The 23260-nt window shown below is 55.8% G+C and overlaps 10 protein-coding genes across 10 annotated transcripts; 3 read left to right on the forward strand and 7 right to left on the reverse strand.

The window, feature by feature from the left end:
* Positions 1–37: 37 nt before the first annotated feature.
* Positions 38–1689, reverse strand: TYS1 (tyrosine--tRNA ligase TYS1; the record flags this gene model as incomplete). The annotated part of the gene is made up of 5 exons (XM_076675218.1): positions 38–754; positions 817–1157; positions 1220–1300; positions 1377–1504; positions 1634–1689. The coding sequence occupies 5 exons, from the start codon at positions 1687–1689 to the stop codon at positions 38–40; spliced, it is 1323 nt and encodes a 440-aa protein (XP_076537302.1).
* Positions 1690–2172: 483 nt separating this feature from the next.
* JCM15063_003298 (uncharacterized protein) lies at positions 2173–3009 on the forward strand (the record flags this gene model as incomplete). The annotated part of the gene is made up of 2 exons (XM_076675219.1): positions 2173–2406; positions 2485–3009. 2 exons carry the CDS (start codon positions 2173–2175, stop codon positions 3007–3009), a joined length of 759 nt encoding a protein of 252 aa, XP_076537303.1.
* A 154-nt stretch (positions 3010–3163) lies between these two features.
* Positions 3164–6899, reverse strand: JCM15063_003299 (uncharacterized protein; the record flags this gene model as incomplete). The annotated part of the gene is made up of 14 exons (XM_076675220.1): positions 3164–3286; positions 3355–3429; positions 3505–3761; positions 3843–3902; positions 3978–4500; positions 4570–4674; positions 4740–4847; positions 4908–5332; positions 5400–5453; positions 5511–5534; positions 5597–5767; positions 5831–6584; positions 6659–6713; positions 6787–6899. 14 exons carry the CDS (start codon positions 6897–6899, stop codon positions 3164–3166), a joined length of 2847 nt encoding a protein of 948 aa, XP_076537304.1.
* A 391-nt stretch (positions 6900–7290) lies between these two features.
* JCM15063_003300 (uncharacterized protein) lies at positions 7291–7990 on the forward strand (the record flags this gene model as incomplete). Its single annotated transcript, XM_076675221.1, has 2 exons — positions 7291–7582; positions 7665–7990. The coding sequence occupies 2 exons, from the start codon at positions 7291–7293 to the stop codon at positions 7988–7990; spliced, it is 618 nt and encodes a 205-aa protein (XP_076537305.1).
* Positions 7991–8145: 155 nt separating this feature from the next.
* On the reverse strand, positions 8146–9180 carry JCM15063_003301 (lactoylglutathione lyase; the record flags this gene model as incomplete). Its single annotated transcript, XM_076675222.1, has 7 exons — positions 8146–8172; positions 8256–8281; positions 8351–8521; positions 8589–8664; positions 8736–8821; positions 8901–9062; positions 9138–9180. 7 exons carry the CDS (start codon positions 9178–9180, stop codon positions 8146–8148), a joined length of 591 nt encoding a protein of 196 aa, XP_076537306.1.
* A 283-nt stretch (positions 9181–9463) lies between these two features.
* AIM18 (Aim18p) lies at positions 9464–10686 on the reverse strand (the record flags this gene model as incomplete). The annotated part of the gene is made up of 5 exons (XM_076675223.1): positions 9464–9736; positions 9804–9916; positions 9988–10111; positions 10177–10406; positions 10476–10686. The coding sequence occupies 5 exons, from the start codon at positions 10684–10686 to the stop codon at positions 9464–9466; spliced, it is 951 nt and encodes a 316-aa protein (XP_076537307.1).
* A 92-nt stretch (positions 10687–10778) lies between these two features.
* On the forward strand, positions 10779–12985 carry JCM15063_003303 (uncharacterized protein; the record flags this gene model as incomplete). The annotated part of the gene is made up of 12 exons (XM_076675224.1): positions 10779–10807; positions 10867–10883; positions 10946–11135; positions 11207–11213; positions 11279–11537; positions 11597–11650; positions 11716–11860; positions 11927–12123; positions 12187–12465; positions 12541–12683; positions 12752–12799; positions 12887–12985. 12 exons carry the CDS (start codon positions 10779–10781, stop codon positions 12983–12985), a joined length of 1467 nt encoding a protein of 488 aa, XP_076537308.1.
* Positions 12986–13266: 281 nt separating this feature from the next.
* Positions 13267–14591, reverse strand: JCM15063_003304 (lipase family protein; the record flags this gene model as incomplete). The annotated part of the gene is made up of 8 exons (XM_076675225.1): positions 13267–13327; positions 13393–13641; positions 13727–13812; positions 13878–13993; positions 14050–14153; positions 14226–14271; positions 14343–14435; positions 14501–14591. The coding sequence occupies 8 exons, from the start codon at positions 14589–14591 to the stop codon at positions 13267–13269; spliced, it is 846 nt and encodes a 281-aa protein (XP_076537309.1).
* A 956-nt stretch (positions 14592–15547) lies between these two features.
* On the reverse strand, positions 15548–19804 carry JCM15063_003305 (uncharacterized protein; the record flags this gene model as incomplete). Its single annotated transcript, XM_076675226.1, has 6 exons — positions 15548–15881; positions 15945–16006; positions 16073–16942; positions 17005–18510; positions 18578–18774; positions 18823–19804. 6 exons carry the CDS (start codon positions 19802–19804, stop codon positions 15548–15550), a joined length of 3951 nt encoding a protein of 1316 aa, XP_076537310.1.
* Positions 19805–20597: 793 nt separating this feature from the next.
* JCM15063_003306 (uncharacterized protein) lies at positions 20598–23098 on the reverse strand (the record flags this gene model as incomplete). The annotated part of the gene is made up of 10 exons (XM_076675227.1): positions 20598–20804; positions 20869–20975; positions 21043–21190; positions 21255–21441; positions 21518–21546; positions 21617–21729; positions 21799–22019; positions 22085–22812; positions 22905–22998; positions 23055–23098. The coding sequence occupies 10 exons, from the start codon at positions 23096–23098 to the stop codon at positions 20598–20600; spliced, it is 1878 nt and encodes a 625-aa protein (XP_076537311.1).
* Between the last annotated feature and the right edge of the window lie 162 nt (positions 23099–23260).

Below are 23260 nucleotides of genomic sequence, written 5' to 3' on the forward strand. Positions count from 1 at the left end.
CGGGACACATTCAGCGGTCAGACTCGCGCTGCTAAATCTAAGACGAGACAGTTTCTACGATCGCATCCTTGAGCTTTTGGGTTTCCTCAATGCCCGTTTGAACTCCTGCCTTGGCCGACTCTGCTGCTGCCTTGGCGGCATCCCTCGCCTTCTCTTCGGGCGTCTTGAGGTGCTCGGGTTTCGGAGTGTACTTCTTCTCCTTCTTCTTCGTGACAGCCTTGACCTCGGGAGGGTACGCCCTCTCGGCCGCGCTCTGGAGCTCTTTATTGCTCGCGAACTCGGCCTGGATCGGTGCCAGGAGCGCGTTGATCGCAGCGACGACCGATGCCTTGAGATCTCCCGGGTGCACTTCCTGCTTCGCGTACGCGTCCTCGAGGAGGTCGATCGTCTCGAAATGAGTGTCGGCACCACCGTGTTTCGGGTCTCCCTTGACCGTGAAGACTGCACTCTCTTGTCCTGCCCACACTCGTTCGCTCGTTCGACCTTGTCCCTTCATGAGTTCGCCAATCGGCACGACAACGTGTCGAATGAACGCGAGCACTCCGTTGCCCTCGACTTCTCCCGGCGCGCAGTGAGCTTTTTGGATCTTCGACTTGACGGTTGCAGGCGGGTCGAGGAAGTCGATTTTCGAGTTGGGGTCGGAAGACGACATCTTGCCTCCAGACAACCCGGGAACCATCTGGTTCATGAGGTGAGATCGCTTCTTGTATCCAATCTTTGGCAGGTACGCTTCGGCGTAGGTGAAGATTTTACGCTGCGTAGTAGTCGATGTGAGTTCTGCCACTAGATCTGAATGAAGAGAAACAAAGAACGCACTTGGTCAACACCGCCGAATTGGAAGTCGACGCCGAGGTACTCCTCGTCGAGTGCTTGAAGGAGAGGGTAGAGAAGGCCGGACAGGAGCGGGCTCGAAACCTGCTTGACGACTTCGGCACCAGCCTTGCGGGCGTCGTGCTCCGAGGTGATCGACGTGAGCTTGTACTTGTCGAGGTTGTACTTGGCGTCGTACTGGTAGGAAGAGCCAACGACGAACTTGAGTTGCTCGAGAGGGAGGTGCAGCGAGCGGAACACGGCGGTAATCAAGAGTCGGTAGTAGTCGACGCGGGCGGCCACAAGCTCGATCGGAGCCTTGAGGTTGTCGAGGAAGGCATGAACATCTGCAAGCGCAACACGAGATGAGCTCCTGCTCAGCGACAGTTTGCGAATCTTTGATACGCACCAGCGAGAAGGACTTTGACTTCGACACCGGCGGTCAGGAAGTCGGCAATCTTGGCGAGGGGGACAAAGTATCCAAGATGAGCTGCGGGCGGGAGTCAGCTTCTGGTTCACTGGCTAAGCAGCGACTCGGTCTGGAATTTGCGCGTGCTACAACTCACGCCGTCCAGTCGGAGCAGTTCCCCAGTAGGCGATAGCATCCCGTTCTTCCAACAACGTCTTGAGCTGTTCGCCTCCAAGGGTTTCGTTCAGGTTGCGCGTAATGAGCTCGTACTTTTCAGCAGGCGAGCTATCAATCGGAGTAGCGGTAGATCATATGGGCGTAGTAGAGCGGCATGCGGTGCAGAGAGCAATTTGGAAGATGAGACGAGATGAGCGAATGTTGAACAGCCTACGCGACAACGAAGCGAGCTCTTACAGCTTGGAAGCAACGGCTGGAGGCACAGGAAGCGAACCACTGGGTGCTTCTGCCATCTTGCGAGGGTGGAGAGACCGAAGTTGAGTCAAACCTTCAACAATATTGGGTGACCTAGTAATTAATATTAGTTCTAGCAGCTGATCATGCTCGGCGTGGTTCCACCTTGACCGCTCGCACAAATTCCAATCCACCTGTGCTCTCTCACATCGCTAGTAGCTCGCTCGCTCTTTGCGCCCCGGGCTCGCCGAACTCGTTTGCACCTCTGTCGCTTGGCCTCATGCTTGGTAGGAAACTCGCTCGGGCTCGAACCACAGTCGAACATAGGCAGAAGAGTCCAGCCGACTTGTCCCTGCACCGAGGGGATAGGCAAGGTCGCGGCATGCCATGTCCTATCAATAGTTCGCTCCGCGGAAGACGGACGACGGCCGGACCTCGCGCGGACACCTTTTTGAGTTGATGCGGCCATCAGCCCGTCGGAGCCAAGGCGGACTGTCTTTCCTTGCTGTCACTCTTGATGTTCTCGAGGTATCTCGTCGGCGATGGGCGCGATTGATGATGTTGTCGTAGTCGAGGAGCTGAGCCCATCCGCGATGCACTCGGCTCGACATGCGGTCTCAGCCTCGCCATCTCGTTCGACGCTCACAAGTCATCCATACTCGACTTCCGCCAATCAAGGCAGCCGTTCGAGCGTCTCGCTCGAGACCATTGAGACCATTGATACTCATGAAGAACGTCACAAGCGACTCTTGCGCGAACTCGATCGGATCCCCTATGTGCGTGACGCTTCGGGCGAGAATCACAACACAAGATCGAGGGATACGCACAAACTTACTGGACCGCATCCTAGCTAGGCTGTCGCACGAGACGTATTTGACAAACCCCTTGCCCCGCCACCAGCTGCTGTCGTGCTCGACAATGCTCCAACTCGTCGCTTATCCATCTCGTATACCCCTCATCCCCTCAGTCCATACGTCACAGACGACGTCGTGCCTCCACCCCGCCGTTCCTTGACTCGCCTGCCGTCAACGTCTTCAATGCGCTTCGATCCAACGCGTGACCTCTCGTCTGCTTACGCGTTGTACCCGAGAGACTCGCCCGGCGACTCGCAAGACAGTATCGCACCGTTCCCGCGTATGTCAGATACACGACTGGATCGCCCACCCTCTCCATCGCTGCGCACGGTCACACCAACGACGTTCTCGTTCGACGAGGACGCCAAGGCGAGAGCTCTCGAGAAGAAACTAGGTAGACAGAAGCTCAAGTGGTGGGGACTGTTCTGGCTCGTTGTGATCGGTGGAACGGCGCTCGGGATCGGGATCGCTGCCGCAACAAAGTCGAACGAAGCATCCGGGGATCACAACACAGCTCGTCGCTGATAGTAGACGGAAGGTAGAGGTCTATCATAGATAACAGAAACTTAAATCTAAGGTGGTTGTACAGCGAGTATGGACAGGTAAGGGGATCTGAGAAGGAATTGGAAGAAACCGCAGTTTGCGCCTTGGCAGTGCTGCAAGTATCCCACGACTTGATTCACTGCGACAGTTGCACAGACGACAGCTGTCCAGCGTTGGATGCAGAAACAGGATGGCGAGCGCCGTTGCCGTTCGATGCCTCGCTTCCTTGCCGCGGCGCGTGACCGACGACATCATGCACCTGTACGGTATGATCAGACTGTGTGAGCTACACTGACGCTTTTGGCTATCGTACAAGGAGTTACGCACCTCTGACCACAGAGCGAGAGCGTTCAGGCGAGAGTAATGCTCTTCGAGAGTCTTGGCCAAATTTCTAGCCTCGCCCTGATATGATGTGTAAATTTCGCGATCAGTTTAAGAAAACGACAGTAGGCATCGGTCAGGATCGTAGAGACGTACGGTGTCCTGTCTAGCGGCAATACTCGATGGCGGAGGATTTTCACCATGGAGATCCCAAATGCCACCAGTCTCGTTCTTAGCACCAGGAGTCGCATACGGCTCTGGCGATTCGGTGATTCGCGGAGGTGCATTGTCCGAAGAACTGCTGTCTTGCGCTGCGGAAGATTTCGACCCGTTCTGCAATTTCGATTTGGTCGCCTCTTGAGCTCGACGAGTGATCCGCTTAGCTTCTTCCTTGATCGATTTCTGCAGATGCTCTGTCGGCACATCAAGGGAAAATCGAGAATATCAGTCAGACAAGCGGTTCTGGTGGTGAGAAATAGATTCGAGGCTCTTACTCTCGCGATGTAAGTTAACCTTGCGCTGCTGTTTCGCAAATTTTCGATCCCAGATAGCTTCTACGTGTGCGTAATCTCTTCTCGTGCTTAGCGATTTTCCTCGCATGACGTTCGGAACAGGACAACAACACGCACTGCCAGCAAGATAACGCTTGACGGGACCTTCTTTGATCAGGCCGAGATCCTCCGCATCGATGGTGAGAGCTTGGATCTCGTCCTCAGGTTCCATGGGCCGGACAACTCCCGTAATCGAGACTCGTTCGCGGATCATGTTGTCCACGTATTCGGGACGGTTGAACGGCTCGACTCCCGTGTAGATGGTCTGCTCAATGTTCGATAATCGTCTCGCCGCCTTGCTCGAAGTTGACGAAGAGCGAGATGACGGAGATGCGAAAGAGCGTGCTGTGGGCTTTCGAGGTGTAGGACCGAGAGGACTAGGACTTCTGCTCGAACCGTTTGCTGGAGGCGACAGGAAATTACTGGTGCCATCGTTCCGAATTGGTGATTTGGTAGCGATCGGAGAAGATTGCGACGCGGAGTTATCGGTCGTCACGAAGAGCGCGAAGGAAGCGATCGCTCGGTAGCAATACTTGGCGATGTCGGTAAACGAGAACAAGGGCAGGTCGTGACAGGCATCGTCGTAGATCTGCAAGTGTACCTGGAAGCCAAGAAGATCATCGTATCAGCACGAATCAACTGAGCGGGCTTGTTAAGGAGAAGGAGGAACCTTTGTTGGAGGGAACTGTTTGCCCTTCTCTGTGCGAGTAGGATTTGCCTCCAGGATTCCTTTCCGAACTGGGTATTTGTCGGGATGGGCGGCGCGATGTGCCATCTAGAGCCCGCAAGCAGTTCAGCCTTTAAATTGTCGTTGGGTCGGGCTCGGAAAGCACGACTTACGTAAATTGCCTCGTCTCGCAAGACTTCCTTGTCTCCGCACATGACATACAGAGGCGGTAGACCACCGAGGCTGGGCGCAAAAGCCGGGGAAACGAAGGGATGAACCAGCTGAGGCAGAAAGGCATCAGTCTGGCGTAATTTCCGCACTTATGCTCGCACAGGGCTTACCTGGTCATTCGTCGCGTAAAGTTGAATCTGATCTGCGAGCTCGACTTGTTCGCCATCTATTTCGACCTTGATGACCTCTCCGATCTCTCCCTTGCCCTCTTTAGACGATCCTGCAGCAGCCTGACTTTGCGTCGCGTGGTTCTCTGCTTCTTGGGGATCGGCCTCGGGAAGATCCTCGACGGCATGAGCTAGCTCGAGACCCTTCTTGTGGGCCTTGCGAGCGAGATGAGGGTGACGGCGGGTCGACGCAGGCGTCGCTTCGCCAGTCTCGGTCGCCGTCGCAGAGTGACCATGGGAGCTTGAGAATGCGTGCGCAGCTGCTTTCAGTCCGTCGTACGAGGTCGAATGCGCAGCGCGCTGCCGGAATTCTGGAGGTGGCGGAGGCCAGAGGGTCGAGGGCTTGAACAGACTGAACCCGAACGGAGCTATAGAAGGATGCAAGGGTCAACTGGTGGTTGAAGTGATCGCAAAAAAACAGGACCAAGCACGGACGGGGGATATCGGTTTCGGTGTTCTGCAGAATCGAGGGAAAACTGTGCGTGAGGTCTGCACATAATATCGAGTCAGTTTCCAGCAGATGGCAAGATTAGGGTACTCACGTACCACACCATGGCGACAACAGAATACCTTTTGGGAAATTTCAAGATCAGTCGGGCCAATACCGCTGTGATTCTACAAACAGAGCTTACCTCCCGCCGGTGCAGGCAGACCCGCATCTCGAATCATGCAGAGAAGGGCGAGACTGAGACCGCCTCCGGCAGAGTCTCCTGCAATGACGATCTTGGATGGGTCAACCGGGCGATGTTTCGCGCCAGGTGGTGGTCGAATGAGGTACAGGTAAGCCGAGAGAGCATCTTGGACTGCGTAAAACAGGATCATGTCAATCGGCGACATACGGCGGATACAGGGCAGAGAACACTTACGAGCGCAAGGGAACGGGAACTGCGGAGCGAGTCGGTACTTGACGGTGAAGACACGGCCTCCCATCTTGCGGGCGATGCGCCACATGACGTAGCGGTGCGTGTTGATCGAACCAAAGAAGTACGCGCCTCCCCACAGGTACAGGCACAGAGGCATATCGTCGAGATCGGCTGAATATTGCTCGTCCTCGTGGAACGGCTGTTCGCCCTCGTCTGCGCTCGTATTCGCTCGTCTCTGCGCTTCTGCGGCACGCGCCTCGGCAGCGCTCTCCGTGTCCGACTCTGTGTCTGTCCCGTCGTTCTCCGTCGTGACTCGGGGTGCGGTGGTCGGGTCCGCGCGTCCTCCAGCGTCTTTGCCTACTTTCCGCCGCCGACGCGCGTCTTCTTTCGCAGACTCTTTGAGGCCTCTTGTCGTCTCGCGCTCGAGCTTGAGCGACTCGTCCTTGGCGACGTGGTCATCCTTGCGCTTGTCGCGTTCCTTCGCCTCTTTCTCGAGACCTTGCCAATCGCGTTTCATCGAGATCCATTCGCCGTCGATGCCGGCCTCTTTATGCGCTGTCCTCTGCCACCATTCTCTGCCGCCAACGACGTTCGCGATCTCTTCTTCGCCGAGAGTCGAGATGATGATCCTGCCAGCTTCGAGTCGGGATGAAAGCGGCACGACAATGCGAATCACCCGGACCCAGAATGGTGCGGGCACAAAGTTGTTGCCAAAGGTCTGCGTCTCTTCGACGGTGTGCAGCGCACTCTTCATGAACTGGAGACGCGAGAGGGATGGGTCAGTAACAAGTGGGGGCCGAACGAGATCCGGTCGAGACGGCAGAGACCCACGAATTTGCGTAGGACATTGAACGCTTCGTCAAAGAGCAGACTGTTGCGGACCTCTCTGCTCGAGAGAAGGACGAGGGGGATGTCAGTACCGGCTCGAGGTTGGGCGACTCGACGAGAGAAAGACTCGCTGTTGCGCCGTGACCTCCTTGCGCTTGAAGTAGTGGCGCATAAAGGTCGTACCGATGACTCCCAAACCCGACAGGGCTACCGTGAGGGTGTTGAAGGGCAGCAGCGAGTCCATCTTGTTGAGTGAGCGAACGCGCTAGTGTCGGCGGATTCGCAGATGCTCGCGGTTCCGTTTCTGATGGGGTTGCTGTTACCGCGCAGGAGCTCGAGCGCTGCCCATGCGTGTCCGACGAGCGAAGCAAAGAGGGGTGAAAGCAAAATACACGCTCTCGGGCCCGGCCATAATTTATCATGCGCACATCATGTTTGACATCGCCGAATTTGACGATCCAAGTCCGCTCGGCTTCCGGGACTCCCTGATCACGCAGCGAGACTTTACCGACGAATCGCACTGCTCCTCTAGTTGGTTCCCGACGGGCATCGCCTGATTCGTATTATTCACTCTCGGCAGCCCTCCACCGCGTCTCCGAATCGCTCTCTGGGTTTAGCCTTGCTTGCTTAGCTCGATGCACTTGACGCCGGCAATACGATCAGCTCAGAGGACCTACCTGTACGACCTTTCGATTCACGGCGCTTTGTTCCTGTCGTCCACTCCCGAATCTCGCCGTGCCACAATCACGAGCTACCGAGATCCAAACTTCCTGCGAACGTTCTATACTCGTCTACGAAGGAACGAAGAGGATCGAGAACTCCGGAACGCGGGGTACGAGTGGGTGAGCCATTGTCAGGGCGAAGCGAACTTTCTTCGACCTGCGAGAGACGGTACCGCGATCGTGTTTGATGACCTGCATTCCCGAGGTATGTTTTGTCACCTTGAGACCCTTGTACTGCCTGTTGGGGATTCACTGACGAGCATCTTGCCGGGCAATCTGTGCTTCAGAACTCACGTATGGCGCAGGATCGCTCTCGACCGAGTTTTGTCCCGACCGTCTACGCGTGTCTCCCAAGACAGGCTATCTTTTCCATCCATCTCCAGTCCCCCGTCGCGCTTCGACATCTCCTTACGGCCCGTACTCGTTGTTGAGGTCCGCCCTCGGGCTCGAGCACTTTGCCGAATCGCTCGAAATCGACACCCACGAGGGTCAGATCGAAGGCAAGTATCGTTTCCAGGGTCGAGAGTACTCGATAAAACCTCTCGAGGAGGGAGACGTATGGTCACGCTTCGATCAAACAGCGGCGAGCGCAACGAAAACAGAAAACAGCTAAATAGAGCGAGGAAGATTTTACAAAACTTGAAAGCGTGACCAGTCATACACGAGACACTTCCGAGTGCCTGGGATCCCCTTGAAGAACTCATAGCCAGATCCAAATTCTCTGAATCTTGGGTACAACAAACAATCATGACCTCTGAATACCTATGTTCAATGTTGTTCAATCTTGGCGGGAACCTGTGGTGACGCACGCGCGGGAAGAGAACATCGTGAGCATTCCTGATCATTCGTCGAGCGAACCCGTACCGATTTTTTCGTACCAATTCGAACCAGTAGTTGTCCGGACCTGTCGGATGGTCAAAAATTCATCAGCGCGAATTCGTGCCATTCTCGATCTGAATCAAAGAAGGTGTACCTTGAATCATGGCCATTTGGGAGTACAGTTCAAGGTACGGCTTGATCGGTTCAGGAGTTCCAGCAGGCCAGCCAACAGTCTCTGCCGAAGCCTCTCCTTGACGTTTGATGACCTTGTACCCTGCAGCTTCCGCTCGGGCCACGGTCGCGGGCACGTCCTCGACCATGAGACCTGTTGAAGGAGTATCTTGAGTCCCAATCGACGGAATAATCCGATTGCCAAAAAGATTCTGCTTTACCTAAGTGTCCGAATCCTTGGTGTTCGACTTCGTTTCCCGAGCAGTATTGGAAATCTTCGTTCTCGGAACCATGTCGCTATGTCCGCGCTCAGGATCAGGCTCCGAAACCCGCGCGCGATAGAGAAAATGGGGAACCCAAAAACTGACGTGAATGAGTTCTAGGAGACCCTTTTGAGTCGGGAAGCTTTCCCAGACTTCCTCTGTATCTCCATCCTTGTCAGAGTGGTACATGTCTGTGGGAAATCCGGGAAATGGTGTCAGCTACATTACGAAGCAGAACGGATAGAGAGGGAGGGATATCTGGTAACGGACAGAAGATCGAGAAGGATCCGGCATTGTACGTGAACAGGGTCTTCATGCCGAGGATCTGTTTGTAGAACGGCAGCGATACTTTCGGATCCTTGATGCGGAGGCAAGTGTGGTGCAGGTGAATACCGGTCGTTGCTTTCGATCGAACTTCGTCCTTTCCGACATCTGAGCACTCGAGCGAGATTGTCAGGACCACACATATCGGGCTAGCTGGGCAAAAGACCGAGACTGGAGACTGACTGTGGGCGCCTTCAGTACCGGCGAGCGAGGGGTAACTTGACATGGTGTTTCAGCCGGGTCTTGAGGCGAGGCTTTTATAAGCGATCCGGAGCGTGGCCGAGAATGGGCAGTTGAAAGTAGAGCAAGAAAGGGACGACCTGAAGGAGGCGGCACGAGTGCTTGCTCTACAAAACCAGCGTTGCGATTTTCCGTAGTCCGGACCAGCAGTTTCCGATTTTGAGCCGGTGCGCGCAGATTGCGAGAAAAAAAGAACTCCCGAAAGTGGGGGCCACATCATCGCAGGGGATCGGCAACGCAGGGATCGGCATTGCAGGCATGGTCACTCGCTACCGGGCTTCGCCTGCGAATCCCATTGCTACACTCTTTCTCAACTCCTCGGACGGAGCAGCCGTGTCGGAGAAGTAGGACACCATGAGTTGCTGCGACAGGAGACCGTCTCGCAGAGTTCCCAGGACCGTCGGCGCGGCCGTCGGGGTCTCGCGAATCTGGAACTGCACCGAGCGGTTCACTGCCGAGTAGTACAGTTCCATCGGGGCGCCTTTAGCGAGGTTGCCGTTCGGGAAGAAAGACTTGAACTCGACGAGAGCGGCACCCGTCCGCTGCGAGGGGCGTTTATGGGAGGTCAGTTGGTCTCGATTCAAGGTAGTCTAATGACACGAGATTTACCTCGCTCGCGTGCTCGTCGAAAGCAGCCGCGACGGCTGGGACCTTCATGCGTGCGACTAGCGCTCGCGAAAATCCGTCTCGAAGATGCGGTAGCGAGGTGTTGCGCAGCGGAACTAGCAGTGGGTGAGGCGTCAACATGTTAGTACAAGCTTGCGTGATGTATTAGGAAAGAAAGGAAACGGACCGATGACCACGGCGGCGTCTGCTTTCTCGAGGAGGCTGTCAATCAATGCCTCGCCGGTCGGTACGGTCGCTCGCTCTTGAGACGAGATCGTATGAGGCGCAATCAGTCGTTCAGGCGTGTAGCCCTGGATAAGAGATGACTGCGTCAGGCCGAGCACGATCTGGACAGCATAAAAAGGACCAGACTCGCCTGCCAGCCTTGCAAAGTTCCAGCTTTCGCAGCGGCAAGTTCGCGCTCTGACACGTAGAATCCGACAGAGTATACCCTGATCGAAAGGAACGAGACGGTACGGACGCCGGTACCGACCAGCTGCAGCCTGACGCCCTCGGGCGAGACGAGCGTCGAAGGGAACGGGGTCTTAGTCGTCGGGTCGAGGTATGTCAAGGGCGACGGGATCGCTTCGGCATGCGCGATCGGCACTGTAGAGGCACAAGAGAGGATTCAGGAAAGTCAGAGCGGTGATGGAAGATTGAGCGAGTGTCGCTTACGGCTAGGCATGACGTCGGGCTTGAGGTCGTAGAGGGCATAGCTCACGCCTGCCGCACCAGTAATGGCAGCGACGACGGCCCAGGGTTTGCCGAGCTGGGCAGCGCGAGTTGAGTGAATCGATCGCGAAGTACTTCCGAACGGGTTGATCGGGGCGCGAGGCCAGGCGACGGTCGAGCGAGTCCCCGCTCTCAGTGCAGCTCGCTGGAACATTGTTGATTGGAAGGCGAGGATGAAAGACGGGAACCGGCGATGCGATGCGGACTTCGGGCTTCGCTTCTTGCGCTTGAACCAGTCATTTCAGCATGAGCGATCAGCCTATCGACATCTTACTGTGCGTAGACAGATTGTCAGTGGCCGCGCCTCACCGCACTGACCTTTGATCGCTCGCAGTATCGGCCTCGGAGCGGGTGAGCGCACTACATCATCACCATTAATTCGACTCGTTCCCGCTGACAACCGCTGCCTCCAGTCGGCACGATCTACTCGTGGATCTTGTCACAGAACAAGAATGTCCAGGTGACTGCGATTGCACGCTCGTCGTACGAGGAAATGAACGCCAAAGGCATCGAAATCCGCTCCGACAAGTTTGGCCATTTCCACGCCTGGAAGCCCTACCGCCTCGTCAAGGACACTGCCGAGGCCAACGACCGCGCGTATAAGTCAGTACTCTCCGCTCTCGCCCCCCTGAACCCCGTGCGCGTTTGACTCACGCTCGGCCCTGGCCTCACAGATACATCGTATGCCATTCTCTCTCTCTTTCTATATTCAAGCGACGCGCTCATTCGGCACAAACTACGCACAGATCGTCACGACGAAAGCCCTGCCCGACATTTTGCCGACCGCATCGATCCTCGCTCCGTTCCTCGAGAGCAATCTGAACCAATCGGTCGATCTCGAGGATGGGCCGACCGTCGTCCTCATCCAGAACGGTATTGGCATCGAGCATGGGCTCCAAACCGCGTACCCTCAAGTACCCATCATTTCGGTCGTCGCCTGGATCGGCGCCAACCTGCACGCTGGTCCTCTCGTTACGCACGGCATGATGGAAAAGCTCATCATGGGTCAGTATCGCACTACACTCAAAACTTATATCCACGACTGACATGACGTGACTATCTAGGTTTGTACCTCGGTGAGGGCGGTGACGCCGCTTCCGACTTGGTAGCGGTCGAAGGTAGGTGTCTGTGCACACTCTGTGACATTTCCCGAAAGGTTGCTGAACCGTATATCCGATGCCAGATGACTTTGCCGACCCCGCGGGATACAGGGGTCCAGGAGGATCCGAGCGACGAGAGGAAGGTGTTCGACGCACGAAATTCTTTGCCGAACTTCTCACGAATGGAGGAGGTTGCGTCGAGGTGTTTGACGACATTCAGCCGAAACGGTGAACTTATCTGAGCCTGAAGCACCAGCCTTACTATGGTGGCTGACTGCGGTCCCTTGACGGCAGGTACGAGAAGAACATCTGGAATGCGGCGTGGTCATCCATGTGCGCGCTCTCCCGATGCACGGTCTCGTCTGCGGTCGCGCCTGCCGTCTTGCCGTACACGCTTCCCGTCATCCGCCGTACCATGCTCGAGGTCATGTACGTCGCACGTGCTTGGGGCTACCAGGAGGACGCCTTGCCCTTGAAGGCTGTCGACGAGGGTGAATCTCCCGCTCTAGATAATTACGCAAACGTTGTACTGATGTCTTTGAGATTGTCTGCAGCGATCAAGATCACAATCAAGAACTATCAGAAAAAGTCTGGCATCCCCGAGACTCCTGCGACTCCTTCCGCACGAGCAGATGCTTTCGGCAGCATCGGCGGATATGGATTCCCGACTGGCCCAGAGGACGATGACGATAGATCTGCTGCGATCGACTTCAAGCCGTCCATGCTCCTCGACGTTGAAGCCGGCCGTCCTTGCGAGCTCGAACCGATCATTGGATCGCTGCTCGACCGCGCCCGCGCCAAGGGAGTCGCGACACCTCGCCTGGACGTTGCCTGTGCGCTCCTTCCTCTTTCGTTTCTTGCCAATTTCATCGGTCAAAGTCCGCTCATTCCCGACTGGATCTCCACAGATTCGACTCTCAAGATTCACCAAGAGCTCGCAACTCAACGTTACGCTGCGTCTCCTGATTACCAGCAACACATCCAGAACTGGCTTACGAGGCCTCCGAACGTCGCCGGTCTCGGAGCCGCAGGCAGGCAGGCTTGGGAAAAGGTAAGCAACCCCTTCTTGAGATCATCATCACAGGAGCTAAACATGTATCATGCGGGGTCTTCGGTCAGGCTGTACGAAAGTCGGGTTTGTCCGGCAGCCAGGTCGCTTCGGTCCACGTGAGTCTTTCTGTCTGACTTTGTAATCGTGCAAATGTCGGCTGACCCTTCTCATGTCGTTTCATGTTGCGTTGCGCGCTCGAAAAGATGGCGGGAGGCAAGGACAAGATTCCAGGCAAGCCGATCCACGAGGATGTTGCAAGCCAAGATTGGGGAACAGCTGGATTCCGATCAGCCCTCGATTGAAGTGCGTTTGTTGCAAGAACAGCAGCTTTGTAAGAACAGCATGCGAATTCATTGCGAGTATATATCCTAGAATGTTTCTGGGGTAAGCCAGATTGGCGATACGTACGAGCTCGCCACTGGTCTCGAAAGGCCGTCGAAATACGCGAGCTGGAGCTAATCTAGGACATGCAAGATCCATGTTCCACCATAAAGCGGACACCTGGTAGCCTACCCATGATTTTTCTCGCAAGATCCCGATCCTCCATCCGCGTACCCATTCCTGCTGGCGAGAGACCTGGCTTTTAGACGGTGATTCCGCGGGTGGGATCGGTCAAACCGCAGCTCGAGGTTGGAACAAAATACCTGTCGACAGCGTCACTGGTCATTGTTGCGTTCAGAGGGATTCCGTCGCAGCTGCTCAAACTCACAGCAGGTGGTCGGCAGAATTGACTCCACCGTCACATTTGAGGGATTCTGCGCTCGAGCATTCGGAAAGGCTGGACAAGGTCGTGCCCGCGAGTAAGAACGCTCTTCCGTGGTGCTGATTGTTGATCGTTCTCGGTACGATTGCAGGTACGCTGTCGAGAGCATGCACGACCCGGTAGGTGTTGCTGCCGTATTTCTGGTCGATAAACCTCGCGGTGGCAGGGTTGCCGACGCGGAACTCGCCAAACGTGCTGTCAGACAGACAGGATATCGAATGTCAGCTGAAGGTTCACCAAGCGACTTAGAAAGCTCCAAAGAGCAGATAATCGAGCTCACATGAGAAAGTCCGCGGGCAAATCGACGCCGGCAATGGCAGCGACCGCTCCTCCGAGAGAGTGGCCTGTAATCGTCAAAGTGTATCCCTATTCACAGTGACAGAGTCACGTGAGGACGTGCGAAAAAAACTAGGCCTGCCAAGAAAGCTTACCGCCTCGAGAGCATTGAAAGCAGCGGCAAACGAGTTCGTCGCCCTTTTCGCATCCCGGTAGTTGAGGACCGCTCCAGAGTAGCCGAGGCACCCAGTACCGCAATCTGCGCTGTTGACTGTATATCGAGAGGTTCAACAAGTCGTTTTCTTCAGAAAGAGCTGTGCGACGTACGCGAGATAGGGAGGAACTGTTCGTCGCTAACGGCGTTCTGGAAGTTCGAGGTGCCTGTGAACTGGATCACTACAGTCTTGAGAGAGGGAACTTTCGCAATGTATCTGTCCTCGTGGGTGACCGGGGTTCAGGTTCAGAATGTATCCGTTTCAAGCCCGAAGAATGTATGAATGTACCCGCGTTGTCCGAGAGGGGATGTGAAACGCGACAAGATTTTGGTACCTGCGCCGAAGAAGAGAATGTAGAATCAGCCTTGACAAACTCGGGTCTTGAACGCTGTGGGCGATGCTTACCTGGGATCACGGCACTGCACAACGCAGGGTCCCCATACGCCGCCATAGCCAAGCGGGCGGCAGTCTCGATCCGGGCACCCTCGACGTTAGAGACTGTAGAGCTTCTTGGTAGATCAGTATGACCACGCAAGACATTTGTGGCCGAGAGAGTCACATACGAGCTCGCTTCGCGACAGGACTTGCGAGGACGCAGAACGCATTCGCCAGCATAAGTGCAGAAGTCCAGATACGCAGCATGTTGTTCAACATGGTCGTCAAAAGTAGTGAGGTTGTGATGGGAAAGAAAAAGAGTGTGAGAGCAAGAGGTAAAGGAGCAATTGGGGAAAGCGCGAGCTATCGGCACGAATAGTATGGTGTCGCAACGGTTTTCCTTTGAGTCTAGTAGACGGCGCTTTCGCCGGACAGGCGTAGTCTCTGCCGAGTTCTTGTAAGCGATCGACCCCGACTGACCGCCTCGGTCGCGGTTTAGCGCATTCGTGACAGTGAGAAGGCTCAAATTTGCGACTAAACCGGAAATCCAAAGCTTAAAAGTTCGCGCGGGGCGGGTGCTTGACCGAACTCGGACAGCGGACTGTGGCCGAAGGAGTACGGTGTGTCAGTGAGCCTTGAGGCCTTGAGGTGCGCCACCTGCTACCGTGCAAATTCGGACACTGATTCAATTGCAAGTTTCACGGCTGACCGCTCGTTCGGAATTGGCGCTCAAGCCCGGGAAAGACATGTGTGCACTGAATGTACATTCCGATACGCAAAGTTACGAATCACGGCGGAAGTCGTGGTCGACCATGGATAGACCAGTCCTCGCTTCCCGCCATCCTGCGCGATAGCGGCGCGCTAGTAGCGCGTAATGACTCACGTTGGACGTGTGCTCGAGCATAATCTTCCCTCACGTATTATGGTCTCACCAGCGAGTTGAGCTAGGGCTTTTTATGTTGCGCTCGCGTCGGCAGCACCGAGCTCTTTGCTTCTTCCGTAGACGGCTGGCTCATCCTCGGGATCACAGAAATCAAACTGATACAACGGGGACCTTCTTGAACTCGGGTGTCAGATAAAGTCACCAGCTTTGTCATGGCTGCAGGATATCCGCTTCCTTGATATCCGCAACTGGGTTTCTGGAATAGAGGGGAGCGAAAAGTAGGTGGACTCGATAACAACGAAAAACTGATACAATGAAGATATGTATATGTATATTCGTTCGATCTCTCGCGCTAGTCATCGTCCTCATCGTCCTCGTCATGCCGACGCGACGAGCGGTACGAGAGGATGACATCGCCACCGTTCTTCCAGAGACAGTGACGAATGGTTGCGAGAGTCACGTTGACAGGCAAGACTTGGTCGTTGACGAGGATTTCGATATCTTGCTCCGGATTGAACTCGCCAAAAAGCGAATTGCCGACGGCTGGGGCAGGATGAGCTTCGAGTGTGTTGAGTCCGTCCATGATCGATGGTGCACGACTCGGCCTGCGCAGATCGAGCTTGTCGGCGATGTAAGCGCAGACCTTGCGCACTCGCAGACTTCGGTTAGCCGTCAGACGGGCATTCCTATCCCGAAGTAGTCTGAACGATCAGTGATCTTTCTCTCGAGGGGAGACACCGAACACGTACGCATTGGGAAGATCCGGAAGCGATTGTTGCCCTTCTTGTTTCCAGGGGTGCAGAACGAAGGACTGAGTATGCAATTGCATGTGAGCTTACTGGGCTATACAATGGGAAGCATCGACGGTTAAACTCACCACCTTGGCCGGCTCCCGCATATTGACCCGGTTGCCCAGGAGTAGATCAAGGAGCCAGAGAGGCGCTTTTTGTTCGAGGACCGACATGTCTTCATAGCTCGTGCCAACAAGACCGCGGTATCTGACTGCCCAGGTGTCTGAGGTCTCCTCAGAGATGATGACAGCCATGTCGGGGTTGTACTGGATCCGGGGTGCGTCGACCAGCGAGCAAGGCGCGAGCGGCCGCGAGAACACTGCATCCAGAACTCGACTTTGCTGCTGCTCCTCGATCGGTCGATCGTCAACGACAGGTTGTACGACCGTCGCGGCGATTGTCGGAATCTCGGTTGCTGTTGTTGATCTTTTCGTTCCTTTACCGAGCATCTTGAGTCGGCCCATGAGGGTCCCTGTTCCTGGAGGAGCGGTCGGCGTCGGCAGCGGAGATGCGTTTTCTGATCCTCGTGTGGTCGCCATAGAGGACGTGGAGGGCAAAGGGGCGTTTGACGGGGCTTGGTGGTCGTTAGTGGCCGGCACCAGAGAGAAATAATCGGCCTCTGGACGATCGAATGTAGGCGTTCGAGATCCGTTTGCGGTCGGGGTGAGGGGTCCAGCAGGCGAGCCCGGTATCGGAGCGAGCTCTGACTGCCCTGCGCGCGGCGAGGCAAGTCCGGGCATGTCGGGCAGAAGCGCTTTCTTCATCGCAGGAGTTGCGAGAGCGATTGTCATTCCGGGTGTGCGTGGACCTCGCGTGCGAGGCGTTTGCGGCGGCGGAACACCAGCAAGTGAGATGAAGTTTGGCGTGCTAGTCGGAATCGCCGCGCCGAATAGCGCGGATTCGGGAGGAGGAGGCGAATTTGGTACTCGCAATGCCATCTCCGCCTCAATGAAACCCTGTAGTGCGGAAGATCAGGTCAGTGTGACTCAACTTACTTCTCAGTGAATGGACAACTTACGTCGAAGAGTTGTCGCAAGACCCATCTCCCGAGCGAGAGTCGATGATCGGGAGGATAATCTTCCCGAGGGCCGACGCCGCACTCGTCAATATATGCCTCAGCATCAAACACGCGCGACTCCTCGAGGTGAACCGTCAGGGCTCCAACTCGCGTATCGCATTTACACCAAGTAGCGATCGACACCTCGCCCTCGATCCGATCCTTGACGTACTCGATCAGATCAAAGTCCTTGTCGCTGCTCGAGCTCGTCGCGGTTCCCCCCGATGCTGCCGAAGGTCGTCGTTCCGCCAGCGTTTGGAGCTCCTCCGAGGCAAAGATACCAATGCATCGGCCTCGGATAATGTCCCACAGTCCGACTTCGTTCTCCGTGTCGAGCGTAAGGGCATGCTGGCGATCACTCAGGAGTTCGCACTTGACAAGACCGTATCCTCCCTCGATGATATCGTCTGGTGCTGATCGAAGCGGGGTCGCTTCAGATCCAGATTCGCGTTCGAAATATGCACGCTGAGCAATGTTTGTCGCTTCATGCGGCTCGATGAGGCTCCGTGCTCGTCGGATGGATGAAGAGGAAGCGGCGAAGGCGTAGCTGTGCAGGCCGCCGAGTCCGAGCCCAGGCGCAGCTGACGAGAAGGTCGAATGAATTGTCGAACTATCGGCATCCCGATGGCGGTTATGGAACGCTGGCGCGAAGTACGTGTCTTCGGGCAGAGTCAGCGGAACGAGAGAATCGTAAGGTATATCGAATAGCGTCATCGGATTGCTAGCCGAGGAAGACGGCAAATGGTCGAGTGGAGGACGGACGGCAGAAGATTGCGACTGGCGAGGAGTGCGAAGGGAAGAAGGTCGATGGATAGAGGTTGGCTTGGAAACAGCTGCAGTCGAACGAGTATTCGGGGATGAGGTCGTACGCGACAACGGTGAAGAAAGGGTCTCGAGGAAAGACACGCTCGGGCGATCCCTCTCGGTATTGCTGTTGACCGAAGATGGAGCTTGCACGGTCGGGGATTCAGCGCGGGCCGGCGAGGAAGCCAGGTCAACGCGCGAATCGAGGTGTTGGTAACCGGGGAGAACGCCGTCGGAGTCAGAGGCCTGCATGGCATCGCTGGCGGTCTCATGCTGTCGGTATCGATTCGGGCCAAGTCGTTTGGACCTTGGCGGCACGTCTTTCCAGCGCTTGACCGTGCTGCTTCCCCCCGCGGACCACACCCAGCTATCGTCGTGCGCGATCAGCTGAGTGATCCCTTCATTTCGGCTTCTTCCTTCGATACCATCTTCTGGCCCGTCCCGAGCGAGAACTATGCATTCGCCCTCGCCGGGCTCACCGGTACCTTCGAGGTCGATCTTGCAGATGTTGCCGTTCCGATCACCCGAATAGAAAATTTCGAGACTCGGATGCTGAGAGAACAGAGCCCAGACAGACGTGTCGTGATGCGAGAACGTGTGCAAACACTTCTGTGCTGCGAGCGACCACAGCTTGACGGTCGAGTCGGAAGAAGCGGAGAGCACCTTGCAGAAGGCGATACAACAGCGGAGTCAGCTCGACCCATTTCGATATTGGGGGCCAAGTGCGTACCCATTTGCCCTCATCACTGATCAATACGGCCCGGATATTGTCTGTATGTCCGCCCAGTCGAGAGACCTGCTTTCGCGATCGCGGATCCCAGATGCGGACGACCCGCTCAGGCGTGCCTGCACCGATAAGCGACCCAGTCGGTGTCGTACCGAGCGAGTACACGGAAGCAGGAGGACTAGGGAGTTCGACTATTTCATCTGAGGTTAGAGACGCGATTCTGCTTGAGAGGATCGAGCGCGACGTACTGAGCGGGGTGTTCCGACCCTCGGCAATGTCCCACAGCTTGATTTTGCGATCGAAGCCTCCGCTGGCGACCCAGTGCGTCTCTCGCGCCGTAGCCAGACAGCGGACATAATCTCCATGTTGCCCAATCTGTGTCGGCGTGACCTGATCATGATGATCGTTTGAATGCGGGTTCCACGCGAGGACGAGCGAGTCGGATGATGCAGAGACGAGTGTGCGGTTATAGTTGCAGAGAACGATGTCGTTCACCCAATCAGTATGCGATTGCACGCACTGCCGGAACTTGTTGACCGGTGGTGCCGAGAGCCGATCGGCAGCCTCGTGGTCGATCTCCCATTGCTCTTCGATCGGGAAGGTGCTGTTGCCACCAGGACCCTCTGGCTTGGTGGTCCCGGATGAGGATGCCGCAGAGTATGTGCGATTCTTGACGCCGGTCCTTGACCCTTGTTTTTGCGTTGAAGCTTTGGCTAATGGCCTTCGCGTCAGATCGGCCAAGTCTACGGCATCAATCTCGTCCTTCATCGCTTCCTCGTCATCGTCCGTCTCGAGCGCGGTCTCGTCCTCGTCGTCGTCGTCCTCGTCGTCGTCGTCCTTGTCGTCGAGAACCTTTGAGCCGTACCGCCGTCGCCTGCGTTTCGTCGGCAGACCCAGCTCCCACGAGCATAGAAGTCCATCACGCCCTCCAGTGTACAGAATACCATCAGGAGATGCATCCTGCACCCCGTCATGCGAGAGGGCGGTTGACATGTCGAGCGCAAGAGCTTGAACGGGGAGCCGATGTCGGGGATGCGCTTCTTGCTCGTGTACATATTTGTGTCGGGATCCTTCGGCGGTCTGTCCTGTAAATTCGAACAACGGCGTCGTATGACCGCGTCGAGCGATGCCGAACGGCGGCAGGGACAAGAGTGGAGGGGGATGCGACGGCGGGGGAATTACATATGAGACGCGCCGCGGCGGCGGGGCCGGCAGAGGAGCGGCCACCATAGCTCCAGTAAGACTCCCAGACTAGATTGAGTACCCTGAACGGAGCCTGCGAGACAGGACGGGGTTGGTAATGGTCAGCGAGCGTAATTCAGGTTCGGTATAAGCCGAGTTGATGCGACGAAGTATCGCTCCGGCTGACTGTAAGCCTTGCAAAGTGACTGTTGAATAGCAAGAATCTGCCCCTCGCACAGCTCGTGATCGAGGCGTGATCTCCGTTCTCGGCGATAGAGACCGCAAACCCCCGCTTTCGCTCGTTGACCGGAGCGACTGATCCCTGCAACGCTGTCGCGTATATGTTCTAGCCAGACTCACGGTCTACAAGCTCGAGCGAGTCCGTGTACGAACGCCGGACGATAGTCGCGGTTCGGTGTGGTGTGGTGCCGTATCGATCGGTCAACCGGTAGCTCGCACTTGGGCCGAGGTCGCGCTCAGACTTGTCCAAGAGTTGCCGTGAGCGGGCTCGAGTCGGGCAAAGCGGTAACGGACCGAACCTCGGAGTCCTGCAGCCAGTACTTGGGCGTCCCCCGGCCCCCTCCTTCCTCCTTACTTCCTCGGACTGTGAATTTCGGCCTCCTTTCTTACAACACATTTTCTACACATGCACTCCTCTTCATTGACCTGATCTTATTTTGATCTCGCCCCTTTCTCTTTCCCTTTCTCGCTTCACGCTTCTCCAACAATCGCACTCTCAGTCTTCCGCTTCTGTGCGGATTTAGTGCCGATTGTGTCCTACAACAATCGAAACTAAACGAGGAGAGTGCATTATGGTGACGGTATGAAGCGCTAGGTTGCGCTAGGACATGTTTGGCGCATGTTCGAGCTTGTTCTTCCTCGCTGCTTTCGCCCTCGCCTCCTTGCGTTTCCCCCGTTCCTCATCAGCAGACCTGCGAGCACTCCAATCGTCGATCCGTCCATCTTTCGTCTCTTTGAGCGTTCTAATCAGGACGAGCCAACCCTGTTGACGTTCGACCGGCAAGTATACGCGTCGGTGCGGCGGGAACTAAGCCAGCAGCATCCAGCGTCAGTATCAGGGCCGATAGCAGTGGTACTTGGTGGAGACCGACAGCTGATGGATCCGCTTCAGGGTTCGCAGCGAGGTATTCATCTTTCGGGCTGAAACCGCGCTTCTTGACCAACTGCGTGATCATCCGGCTACCAGTCTTGAAAAAGACTGTTGGTATCGAGAGTCAGTACTTGCGCTTGATTGAATTGGTGCTTGCGACAACAGGACAACCCACTCATAGTGAAGACGCGTTCGAGCTTTGGCAGCAAACTCTGTCCGCGAGAAGCGCGCAGCTCGTTCTGCTGCTGATGGTCTTCCTGTACCCTCGCGCAGAGCTTCTGCAGTAACAGAGTATTCGCATCCCAAGCTTCTCCTGTCCCATCCTGCACGAAAGAAGAGCTTCAGGTCAGTATCGATTCCATAGAGCTAGAGTCCTGAAGAACTCACCCAGGGGATTACGAGTGCGAGGAACAGTACGCCCTTGTGCTGATCCCACTCGGCAATGATATACCCTACTATTTCCTTATCGTTCTTGAAGACCTCGCCGTTTCGCGGGGCTGCAGCCGGGGGAGGGGCTTCGGCCTTTCTCATAGTCTTGCGCAGGTTTGGAGAGCACAGACGCAAAGCAAGGTATCTAGATGACCGGACAGCAGAAAAAGGCAGGTCAGGATGACGGTCAAAGCGCTCATCTTCGGAACATCGGAACGTACCGACGAATTGCCTGAGTCGGCTCGATATCCTGGTGCCGGATCACTCCGATGCTCATCAGATGTCGTTTGCTTCGCGAAACAAGAGACGGCTTGACTTACGTAGTGTATCATGGGGCTGATGCCTTTCCAGCCATTCTGAGCATGAGTTTGGGCTTCCGCAAAGGTTGTCCAGACTGCGCCGTTGCGCTCCAACACCTCGGGAATCGCAACGGCTTCAGATCGTTCGCGCCTTGTCAGTCAAGCGAAAGAACAGAGCGTTAAAGACAAGTTTGGAAACGTACCGCCGAGTATTTGATTCGTGAACATCTCTCCACACTTGTCACTGACCTCTTGTATCTCGTCCCTTGGGAGATCCGTGTTTTTCCAGACTTGATACTCCATCTCTGGGAACGCCCCGAGGCGCTGGTGCCGCAGTGAGCATGTTTTCTTGCCGTGACTGAACAGCTCTTTCGAACGCCATTTCCCTGTACCAAGACGGACTCCTCCACCACCGCCGCAGTCGCTTGAATCGATGCATTATACACTCATCAGCCTGATTCTGGGCGGTAGAGAGGGTAGACTGCTCACGAGCATCGCCTGTACTTCTCGTCGCAAGACACGCACACGACTTCGATGTGGAAATCGATCGTGTCGCCTTGCTCTGGGTGTCGCGGCAATACGCTTCCGACCGCTCGATCGAGCAGGCAGACATCACAGGCAGTCAGCATCGCACCTTCGTCGAGTCGTTTCGTTTTCTTGCGGAAGGACGACGGGTGCGTGACTGGCGCGACAGCGGAGGGCGAATGTCTCGATTGCGAGAACTCCGGCTCGCTTGAAGCGTTCGGTAAAACTGCGTTGGTCTGGTCAACCTCGGTCGACGTAGTCCCATCCTCGTTCTCTCCGGGTGAATCGACAGGAGCGCACTCGATGCAGTGAAATGTGCATTCGTAGGGCGTCTCGAACTCGTGTTTGTGACCTCGAAGGATCAACCGTACGAGTCGTCGTCCGCAAGAGACGCAGCTGACCGGAACTTCGACCTTTGTTTTAGCACCTTTCCGGTTCGTCGTCTTGATACCGGCTTGCGGAACATTTGACGGTGTTGTTCCGGAAGTGCTCATGTTCGATCCCGTACGGAAGCTGGTGTCGAACGAGGACAATTGTGAATGGGACGAAAGCGGCGGACGCGCATAGGTTGATGCATCGATTCGGGTTCGCTTCCCGATTCCGCTCGGACCTGACGGTTTCGCAATGGGAAAACTGTCTGGTGTCTCGACGAGCGAGGAGCTCGATTGGCGCGAGTTGTCCGTTGAATAACTCTGGAATGTCTCCGAAAGAGCGTCAGTTTCTATCCCAAGGAAGAGAATAACGAAGACATGTGCAAGCTGGCGCGGTGTTCTATCGAGCTCACCGTTTCTATTGTCTGGTTAGACCTTGCAATTCCTTGCGATTCGTGGCCGTCAGTAGCGAATGGCGTCGACAAGGATTGACGCTCGGCAGGATTGCTATTGTGCAAGGACCCAGACCAGCTTTGTGATTGCGGTCCATAAGGTTCAGGAACCGGATGAAGTGTCCGAGCATATTGCGGAACGAGCGGAAATGCATTTGAATCGAAGCGAGATGGATATGTAGCGTGAACTTCCCGAGGCGGATCAGGAGGATGGGGCAATACAAGCGAAGAATCAACACGAAGGTGATCGTGCCCGGCCTGATTTTGCCTTTCCCACCAAGGTACATTCTCGACAGGGTTGTAGCCTTGATGTGCTA

The sequence above is a fragment of the Sporobolomyces koalae genome (genome assembly GCF_050403365.1).
Source record: "Sporobolomyces koalae JCM15063 DNA, S_koalae_JCM15063T_v1_ctg1, whole genome shotgun sequence".
Classification (NCBI taxonomy): domain Eukaryota; kingdom Fungi; phylum Basidiomycota; class Microbotryomycetes; order Sporidiobolales; family Sporidiobolaceae; genus Sporobolomyces; species Sporobolomyces koalae.